The 10,000-nt window shown below is 48.5% G+C and overlaps 2 protein-coding genes across 7 annotated transcripts in view; both read left to right on the top strand.

Moving 5' to 3' along the window:
• Positions 1–1,829, top strand: part of SUPT4H1 (SPT4 homolog, DSIF elongation factor subunit) — a 2,586-nt gene extending 757 nt beyond the window's left edge. Inside the window, exons 2-5 of the mRNA XM_042442221.1 lie at positions 218–324; positions 642–697; positions 1,069–1,122; positions 1,556–1,829. Of these exons, the coding sequence (XP_042298155.1) occupies positions 218–324; positions 642–697; positions 1,069–1,122; positions 1,556–1,623 (285 nt within the window). The 3' untranslated portion in view covers positions 1,624–1,829. The remainder of the gene's footprint in view (positions 1–217; positions 325–641; positions 698–1,068; positions 1,123–1,555) is intronic.
• A 4,864-nt stretch (positions 1,830–6,693) lies between these two features.
• Positions 6,694–10,000, top strand: part of TSPOAP1 (TSPO associated protein 1) — a 38,530-nt gene continuing 35,223 nt past the window's right edge. For all 6 annotated transcript variants that reach the window (XR_006100953.1, XR_006100954.1, XM_042442739.1 and 3 more), the window contains exon 1: positions 6,694–7,793. Coding sequence is in view for 4 of the 6 variants with exons in the window: in XM_042442739.1 (XP_042298673.1) it covers positions 7,548–7,793 (246 nt within the window). In the remaining 2 variants the exon portion in view is untranslated. The remainder of the gene's footprint in view (positions 7,794–10,000) is intronic.

The following is a 10,000-nucleotide window of genomic DNA, read 5'->3' as shown; positions in this document are numbered from 1 at the left end:
AAATGTCAGAGAGAGCTCTGGCGCCAAGGTAAACTACATTTCCCAGGATTCCCTAGTGCTGAGGGCAGTTGAAGTGGCCTCAAACTGCATTTGTTTCTGCAAGGCATTTTGGACCTTGGTCCCAAAGGTGTCGCAGCAGTATGCTTTTGCGTCCCCTCGTTGCATTTCTCTGCTTGATGTCTTGGTTTCATGGTGGGCTTCTCTCTCCTTTCTCCAGACCATTGACCAGTTTGAGTTTGACGGCTGCGACAACTGCGACTCCTATCTGCAGATGAAGGGCAACCGCGAGATGGTCTACGACTGCACCAGTTCGTCATTCGACGGGTGAGCGTCTTCCTTAAATACAACAACAACATGGCTGAGGAGCTGGAGCTGGGAGATGAAGTCCAACTTCTTTTAAAAGGCACTGTTTGGGGACTACCTTAAAGGAGCTCCCCTTCAAAGTCCTTCCTTTGCAAAACTTCACTTCTGAAAAGCCTGTCATCGAAGCTGTTTGCCTTCAAATGGAGGCTTGCTTGGGAAGGGAATCCCAGACCTGGAGGAAGAAAGCATTGCCCCTCTTACATCCCCGCCATTTGTGCCCATAATGGCGGCATTCAGTTTTGTTCCTCTTGTTCTTGATCTTCCTTCTTTTCTTGCAGCATTATTGCGATGATGAGCCCGGAAGACAGCTGGGTCTCCAAGTGGCAGCGAATTAGTAAGTCCTTACCTCCTGCTTCCTCCTGGGTTGCATCCCAGTTCTTTCTGCCTTTTGGTTGCCAAGCTAAGTTCATGCTTTCCCTCTTGAATATAAGTTTCCTCCATAATCGATGTAAACTTATAATACTACTAATAAATATATAGCCCCTTGTTTGTTGTTGTTGTTGTTGTTGTTGTCTAAGATCTCAAAAGAGGTTGAAGACAGCTACCAAGGCAGTAGCTGGCTAGCATTTTACTGAATGCAGTGGCAGCTAGTGGCTCCCATGTCGGAGGGGTAGTCACTCTGTACCAGGTTTTGGCTAGCTCCTTTTCTGTGGGGCCGAACTACTATTGAGTAGTAGTAACTCTAAACATGTTTTCATCTCACAGGTAACTTCAAGCCCGGGGTGTACGCTGTGTCCGTAACGGGCCGTCTGCCCCAAGGTAATCTGCTTGGCTCTTTCTTCTCCAAAGAAGGGGAAGATTTGAAAACCTTCCCATGCCCACAAGCATCAGGTTGCAACCTCAAGCTTTCTGGCTGCTCTGCAGTTGAATATCTGGGCTTCCTTCTCTCCTGGGAAGTCAGTAGGTATAGAGTATGATAGTTGACCCAAGGAGGATCATAGAATCACAGAGTTGGAAGAGGCACCAAGAATGGCCATCCAGCCCTAAAAGCTATCAGGTTCCCTGCCCTCAGGCTGACTCCCCTGAGGCCCCAAAAGGCCTTGCGGAGGACCAGATGCGCCCCACAGGCTGCACTTGGATATGGGGCAGTACAAGAAATATTCTTCCTATTGATAAACCATTGCTAGCTCACCCTTCTGTTTCATCGTTGTTTCTTCCCGCTTCTGAACCTTTGTGTGTTCCTTTTCCAAAGGCATCGTGCGAGAGCTGAAGAGCCGCGGAGTGGCCTACAAGTCCCGGGACACGGCCATAAAGACCTAAGTCTCTCAGCCGGCTTTCCCGCTGGCAGAGATGGGCGCCTTTTACACAGAGCTCTCTTTGCCTGGCCTATGGAGGGCTCCATCTTTCCCCCTCCTGACAACTGAGCTCAGTAGGAGTCTTCTCAAGAAGCCGCAAGGAGGAGCGACAACCATTCCTGGGGGTTTATGTAAATACTCTTTTAATAAATGTGTCGGTGGGATCAGAAATGTACACTTGGTTTTATGGTGTTGCACCGGAGGCGGAGGAGGGAGGAATCGCTGCTAAATGTTAACTGAGGTCCAACAACATCTGGAGACCCCTCTGCATCAGAAATGGTCCTTCTGTTGCAGACCATGTCAAGTAGTCATAATACATCAAGAAGGCCAAAGTTAGGGGGCTGGGAAAGAATGGGGAAAGGTCCTGCAAAAGAGGATGGAGAGATCTCTCTGGACCTCTCCATCCTCTCTACCAGAGGCTGAATATGGGGAAACAAAAGAGAAAGGGGAAACGGTGCATGTTGCAAAGGCAGTGAACTGTGGGCCTTTTGTGTGCTTTGGAATACAACTGTTCAGCCTGTGAAATTCATGTGGCCCCATCAGAAAGTTGGGCCAAAATTGCCCAAAGCAACGTCAGCAGGAGAAATAATACTAAATGTAGGATACAGTTAGTGAATAAAAAATGAAACGCACAGATACAGGATCTTTTTTCTGCCGCTTGGAGGCAGTGTGGGTCTGTTTCAAGGGGGACGGATGCTGTGATGCAAACCCATCTCTTCCATTACTGCTAAAAGGACCTGGGTGTGTACCAGGTTGCATTAAAGGGGACAAGAGGGCTCTTCCCTTGGCAGCCACTGCCTCTGCCCAAATAGGGGTCTCCTTAGATGTCCTTTCCGAAAATTCAGCATGAAAACCCCATGCCAGGGCAAAGGTCCGTGACAAGAGGCCTCCCAGCCCAGGAGGTTGGGAAAGTTACTGTTTGAGGACTAAAACACCCAGGTTGCTCCCCATTAGTTAGCTCAGGCAGTGGGTTCTGGGACTTGGAGTTCAAAACGGTAGCGTTTCCAGCCTCCAGTAAAATGAAGGATGCGTGTGTGTAAAGCATAAATGATATATAATTTTAAAAATTTTACATGAGAACCAGCATGGTTGAGTGGTTTGAGCATTGGGTGCTGACTGGAGATCAGGGTTCGAATCCCTGCTTGGCCATGGAAGCTCACTGGGTGACTTTGGTTGAGTCACATACTCTCAGCCCTAGAAAATCCTGTGATAGGGATGCCATAAGTCAGAAATGCCATGAAGGCACACAACAACAACAACAACAACAGTTCGATGGATGGATACATGGAGGGAGGGAGAGAGAGAGAGAGGTGTGGATGGATAGATAGATAGATAGATAGATAGAGGTGTGTGTACATATATTTCTTCTTTGTGGTTTCTGAATGCACACAAACGGGTTATTCTGCGCCTGCGCAGTAATCTTCGAAACCTTCTTAGCTCTATTAGCGGCGTTTTGGCGGTAGCAACTGCCTTATTGGCCAGTTTCCTTTTATGCACTGCTTTCCTGTCAGACTTTTAAGATTCTTTTTGACAGGACCAATCTGCGTTTTGGTGGCCATTTTTTTAAAAACATCATTCTTCATATTTCAAAACCAAATATTTCTTAGGGAATCGCATACTTCAAAAATATGAATCTAAATTTCTGAGGTAAAGTTGTTTTAAGGACAGCTTGCGCTGTGATTTCCTAGAGCAGAATTACCTCAGAATTTGAATTCTGAGGTAAAACTGTTTTAATGGCGCCTTGCCGCGCCTTCGCATTTGGCAAGGCCCTTTATTTTCCTGAGGAAATAAATAAATGGTGCCCGCCTCGCCAGGGCGCTTTACACCTCTTTATCTCTGAGGAAAAGTTTTAAAATGGCCACTGGCCTTGCTTCCTTTTTTACTCTTGAGGATACATTTTTAAAATGGCGCCCGCCTCACTGGCGCGAGCAAATATATGACGTTTCTTCATCTGTACTGGTTTCAATAATGTGTACATTGCCTTGAGACTTGTTGGAAAACAGGCAGGATGCGAATTAGTAGCAGCAATAGTAACAGTAATAATAGTAATGCAGGCGCGCAAGGGAGGCTCGCTTCTCCCTGGCCGATCCTGCTCTGCTCTTTTTATCTTCGCAAACCAGAAGGGCCCTGGGGCCTTTGTCAGGCCAGTGTTTTTCACGCTGCGCTGCTTTGAGCGCCGCTGGTGTGTCTCTTCGTATTTCGCTCTCCCTACGCACTGATTTTTATTCTTTGCGTCCCTCTGGGTTGTGATATCTCAACCGAACAGGCACTGCCTGAGAGTTGGGGGGGTATGGCCACAGAGGTACACCTCCCTCCATATTTGCAGCTTCGATTAATATGTCCTCTCTAGGAAAATCTAGGTCCTCCAGCAAAACTCTATGGTCAACTTTAAAAGTTGCATCGAAAGACCTAGAGAGAACACTCTACTAGGCCTTTGTAGCTCCTCCAGTGCAATTCTATGGTCAGCGTCTGTCGGACATTGACCATAGAGTTGCCCTGGAGGACCTAGAGATCCCTAGAGAGGATACTCTACTAGGCCTTTGTAGCTCCTCCAGCACAGTTCTAGGGTCAGCGTCTGTCAGATGCTGACCATAGAGTTGCGCCGGAGGAATAAACCTGCATATAATAGCATAATACATAGAAAAATATACATAATAATACTGGAAAGTTTTGGGGAAAGCACAGTATGATGATACTATGAGTAATATATTAATACTAATAGAGAGTGTAGTCCTTTATTGCTTTCCTGCTCCTGCAATCCATTTTTGCTCTATATATGAAACTCTCCTTTTTGGATTAAAATGCCTCTGTCTTTTTTCCCTTCATCTTTTCCCTGCTTTGCGGAGCCAGGAGGAAGCGAAGGAAGCAGCCTCTTTTCAATGCACACCTTCTCTGCGCATGCATTGAGCAACGGCGGTGACCTATTTTAATGCAGCGTTGAACTGTTGCAGGTTTGCCTCCACAGCTCCTGCCTTCCAAGTCTCTATCCAAGGGCCAGTGAAAGGTTTCCCTTGAGCATGCACAGAGTTTATTTTCTCATAGAGTTGGAAGAGACCCCGAGGGTCATCCAGTCCAACCCGCTTTGGCCATGCAGGAAAACACACCCAAAGCCCTCCCAACTAGTGTCCATCCATCATTTGTTTAATGGATATTCCGCCGCTTTCCTTTACAGCTCTTCCTCTCATGTGCCAAATGCTTTTTCGTCCTTGCTGCAGTCAGAAAGGAAACACAGCCATGGGGTTTTTAGATCGTAAGAGTATAGGGTTGCGCCGGTCTATGAATGAGATGAGAGTAGATTTGGGGGGGAGAGAAGAACATGGATCATCTCATCTTCCATGAAGGATCGTCTCCTTTTCCGTGGAAGATCAGAACGCATCGGCTGAACTGTCTGTCTTCAGGAAAATGGCCCAAGGCAGAAATGCTCAAAACTGCCAGTCTTGACTAATGCGTCTCTCTTTGGCACGTGGTTTTTCCCAAGCGAAGAAACGCGTGCACCTTTTGGCACATCAGTTTTGTAGGTGAATCTTGCACATGGCATCCACACGCCCTTTTTTTGTATGCTGACTTTGCAAGCATTTCTGTGTCTGGGTAAAGAAACCGGCACACGGAACCCAAGCGCCCTTTTTGCATGCATATTTCTAAGTAAAGGATTGAGCGCACGGCATCCATGCACCTTTTTGCACACAATGTTTATAGTCAAATTTTCCCTATGACAAAAAAAAAAAAAAAAGTCAGTGCACGGCATCCGCGTACCTTTTTTTTATGCACAGGTTCCCGGGTAAAGAAACCGAGGCGTGAGATCTGTGCGTCTTTTTTGCGAGCACTAACTGTACGGTTGCTTTTTCTCCCGTGAGATTTCCACGTCCTGATTTCTTTACCTGGGAAATCTCAGCAAGTCCTGCCATGAGGCCAAAGAAGGATTTGCATGGCCCTCCCTACATCTCACAGGTTTTATCCTCGCATGACTCTTTGGAGCGCAGCCAAAACTTCCAGACCAGTCAGACCAGAACAAAAGCATTTGTATAAAAGATATTCAGTTTCATTTATAGCTGGGGTGGCAATTGGGGCATCCCTTCCCGATGTCCTGGAACTGCAACTCCCAGGATCCATTATTAAGGGATGCTAGGTGTTGCAGTCTAACAACATTTGTAGGGCCGCACGTCGGGTGAGAATCATGTTGCCCTCCAGATGTTGCTGAACCGCAATACCTATCATCCTCGGAGTTGGATCCACTAATGGATGGTGGCGCATGGCTCTTTTTACCAGCCTTTGATCCTGCAAATGAGATGATGCCACTGGGCAAAATGCCTCCTTCAATGCCAAACGTTCAAAGCGGGTGCAAACTGCCGTCGTGAAGACGTGACCCCAATCTGTCAAAGAAGCCATTGTGCTTCGCTCCCGAAGGAGAGCATGCTCCGTTTCCAGCTTGGATTTTAATGTTTCCAAAATGAGTGGGGCGATGATCTCCCGGTATTCCTAAGCAAGTATCATGTGCAATGACCCCAAACAGTCAAATCTTCTACCAGAGCCCCATTTTTCAACACCCGCAGCGGGTCGAGGCGGGTTACAGCACACAAATACTACAATGATGCACCAATAAAATGCATAACACATAAATAACTAAACCCCGCAGCGCCTGGTATTTCTAAAAGCTGAAGTGATGTTTTCAGTTGTTGTGTTTCCGACTTAATGGCGACCCCAAAACAGGGTCTTCGTGGCCAGGTTTGCTCAGAAGGGGCTTGTCCTGAGGCTGAGAGAGTGTGACTTGCTCGAACATGCCCAATGAGTATCCATGTAAAACATTACAGAATTGGGCTCATGCCGATTTTTTTTCCAGAGAGAAAGGAAATGTACCAATGCACCAATGTACAAATGTGTTACTAGGAGCCCAGCTTCTACTGCCACGGCGCTGGCAGTGTCAGCAGGAGGGGAAAAAAGGCGTGGGTGCGAAATCTTGGAGAGCTCTTGCACATTTTTTCCAGCCTTCTGGAAAGCTAATGCAGCAATGCACCAATGCACTACTAAGAGCCGGGTTTCCACAGCCATGGCTTCATCTCCTGGGCACTTTTTCCGGCTCGGCCGCCGTGCCCATTTCATGCCAGCCTAGGCCTGTGCGGCAGTCATCTCTGCCCCCAAGAATCAATAAGCAGACAGCAGCCCCCCCAATTCTGCAACCATTTCCATGGCAACGGCCCGAGCCACTTCTTATTGGCGGAGCACAGGCGGCGTGTGGCGAGAGTCCCACATCAAAAGACCGAGGCATTTTGCTCCAGTGGTTTGGAGCCAAAGGAGGCAAGGAAGCGGCTGACAACGAAAAAATATCAAGAGCTGGGAAAGGTGCAACATGACAGCTGTGGCCCGAAATGTCTGCCTATGGGAGCAACTGTGCGCCTGAGCATGAAGCAATCCTCCATCTGAGCAATGCCTCCTTAGTAGCCCCAGAGAGCTGCCCCATAGCCAAGGAGCTGCAAAGCCCAGGCCCTGGCTTGGATGCTTTGGGTTGCAAAGGGTCAAGTCTATATGTGCAATAGTGTTGGCGCATGGCAGTGAAGCAGGAGGAGAGTGCTGTCGCCACATGCAAAAACTGAGCTGCTGCTAGGGAAGAAACCAAATGAAAAAAGGGTGTTTTTATTTGCTTGCTGCCTCTGCCTCCTTCTTCTGCCAAGGCGGCGGCAGCGCAGATTAGCTTTGGCAGGATGGTGCCAGCGCTTGTCTTCCAGGTCTGCAGTGAAGGAGGAGAAATTATGCGCCCCATGTGCCTCCCTGTGCGACCGCCTCTTGGGTTGGCACAGCTGTGATGTCTTGTGGCAGCCGGAGACCATTGCCTCTTTGGCACCTCTTTGGCACACGCAGAGACATCTCCCCATCGCTGCCCCTTGACAAGAAGGGATGAAGGGCCAGGAGTCGGATGGGTCAGAGCCTCCAGGGGAGACCACCCCGGGTTCAGAAAGCAGCTCCCCTGAACATGGCAGGGCACAGGTTTCCGGTGCCAGGCTCAGCTCAGGACGGGAGCATGGCATCCTCCAAGCGGCCCTTGAAGACGAAGTCCCTTCTCGAGGAAGCTCGCCATGTTCTTCGGAGCCGGTGCCGGAAAGCGACAGCGGGCATCGACTGGCAGACCCATCCTCCTCTCAGGTAACTGCAAAGCCCATGCATGCATGATGTGTCACACTGTGGGCTAGTGAACCTCCATGTTTAGGAGCAGTCTTATCTCTCTGTCTTGGGATAATGGGCCAAGGTGGGCATTGCATGGGGCCCGTTACTCCTTGCAAACTGTCTAGAAATGCTGGAAGGGAACAGATGGCTAGGAGATCTGGGTCCTTGCGTCTCATCCTAGCTGGAGCCTTCTAGCATTCTTCCATGTGCCCTCATTTGTTATCACAATTTGCTATCACCATTTGTTATCAGTTATGTAACCCGGCTTCTCCCGAGAGATGCTCCTGCAACACTAAGGTGCGACGGCGAGGTGTTTGGTTTTTAAACATTAGCCGAATGAATGGTGTATCCATGAACCTAAGTATACCTTAATAACTGTTGTAAGGTATACGTAATAACAGCTATTAAGGTATACTTAGGTTCGCTGCTACGCCATTCATTTGGCTAATGTTTAAAATGAGAGGATGGAGCCACTGGTGGTGGGTTTCTCTAGGGTTGCTTGTGGGTTGAAATGGGGGCACTGGGACCAGTCTGCTCCAAACCAGTTGGTTCTTAGCTCCCTCTCCCTTTTCCGGATTCATTTGGGAATTGTTTTTTGGACCATGGCAACAATATTATGCCTTCTCTCTCTCTCTGTCTGCATGTATGCACACATACGCATGAATGGCATGCATCGAAACCAGAAATGGTGTGGCTTTTCACCGGGGTGCAATCCGTCGCTCAGCAAACCCAGCGGAGAGGATGCGGGAGTGGTGCGTTTTTCTCACCAGGCGTATTGGAGGAACCACGTTTCCCTCAGCGCATCAATGCCAGGGTTGTTTTTTAAAAAGGAGAAAAGCTAAAGGGAGATTTCCCAGTCAGGAACTGGCTCTTAATGGAGGAGAGATCTAGCGTCTTGTTGGAGAAGGATGGCAAAATGCAGCTTGCTTGGTCTGAGAGAAGAGATGTCTACCTGCAAATCTGTCTTTCTGGGAAGCTGTTTGCCTTCCTACACGGCTTCTTGAAACCATGTCTTGTCTATCCCAGAAGGAAAGCAAGAGACCAGGGCTGTGTAGACCACTGGTCTGATCCAACACATAGTAGTTCTTAGCACACTGGTGGTGCTAATCCTATTTAGCCACCACAGCTTGGTTCAGGGTCCTCTGGAGCAGCAGAAAGCAAGCTCAGCCCTTCTGCTGAAGCTTTGGCTGGTGTCTCCCAGGTCAGTTGGGCAATGGATCCATGCCACGTTTCCATTCGCTTTGCAGGAGCTGTCCAAGGTGATATTCTTCTTTAGGATTAGGAGAGTTCCTTGTGCCTCATTCAAAATCAGGCATGGATTCACTGCCCCCACGACCTGGGAATCCCTCGCCACTTTCCAGTTCTGGATGATCCGCTTTCAGAAGGACATTGAGTGGTGCCCAGAGGAAGGGGACCAAGATGGCGAAGGGTCTGGAAGCCAAGTCTTGTGAGTTAAGGGAGTAAGGGATACTCGGCTTGGAGAAGGAAAGGTTGAGATAGGTGATACCATAGAGGCACCATCAGATATCTGAAGGGTTGTCTTTTGGAAGATGGAGCAGACATGTATTCTGTTCATCTGGGACATGAACTGGGGGACTCAAAAGACAAGAAAGGAGAGGCTAATCCAATGCTAGGATTAGTTGCTGTTGGACCACTGAGACAGGTTCCCTTGGAAGATGATGGACTCTCCTTTGTGGAAGAGTTTTAAACAGAGGTCATTGAATCCTAGAATTGGAAGAGACCCCAAAGGTCAGCCAGTCCAAGCCCATTCTGCCATGCAGAGACACACCGTCCAAGCCCTCCAAAGAAGGAGAAGGCGGAAGGTTTCTTATGGGTTGGACTGTCTGACCCTTCCAACTCTACAGTTCTGTGATCCATCATAGAAAGTGGCTGATGTATAGCTGATTCTTGGAAGATCTGCAAATTATACAAGGATTTTTTCCACCTCTCGGTCTGCCTGACCCTCTCGCTATTGGCACCCCAGTTATGCCAAAGCTCAGAGCCAACCTGAATTAATGCTTTGAATGTTGGACTCTGCAGACCAGGGTTTGATTCCTGCTCAGCCACTGGGCGAGTCACACTGTCTCAGCCTCAGAGGTAGGTAGGAAGGAGGGAAGGAAATGAGGAGTGTAGAAAGGGAGATATGAAGGGGAACGAATTAAGGAAGGAAGGAAGGAAGGAAGGAA

The sequence above is a fragment of the Sceloporus undulatus genome, chromosome 11, assembly GCF_019175285.1.
Source record: "Sceloporus undulatus isolate JIND9_A2432 ecotype Alabama chromosome 11, SceUnd_v1.1, whole genome shotgun sequence".
Lineage (NCBI taxonomy): Eukaryota > Metazoa > Chordata > Lepidosauria > Squamata > Phrynosomatidae > Sceloporus > Sceloporus undulatus.
The sequence above is the reverse complement of the archived record's forward strand: the minus strand, read 5'-3'. Positions and strand labels throughout refer to the sequence as shown.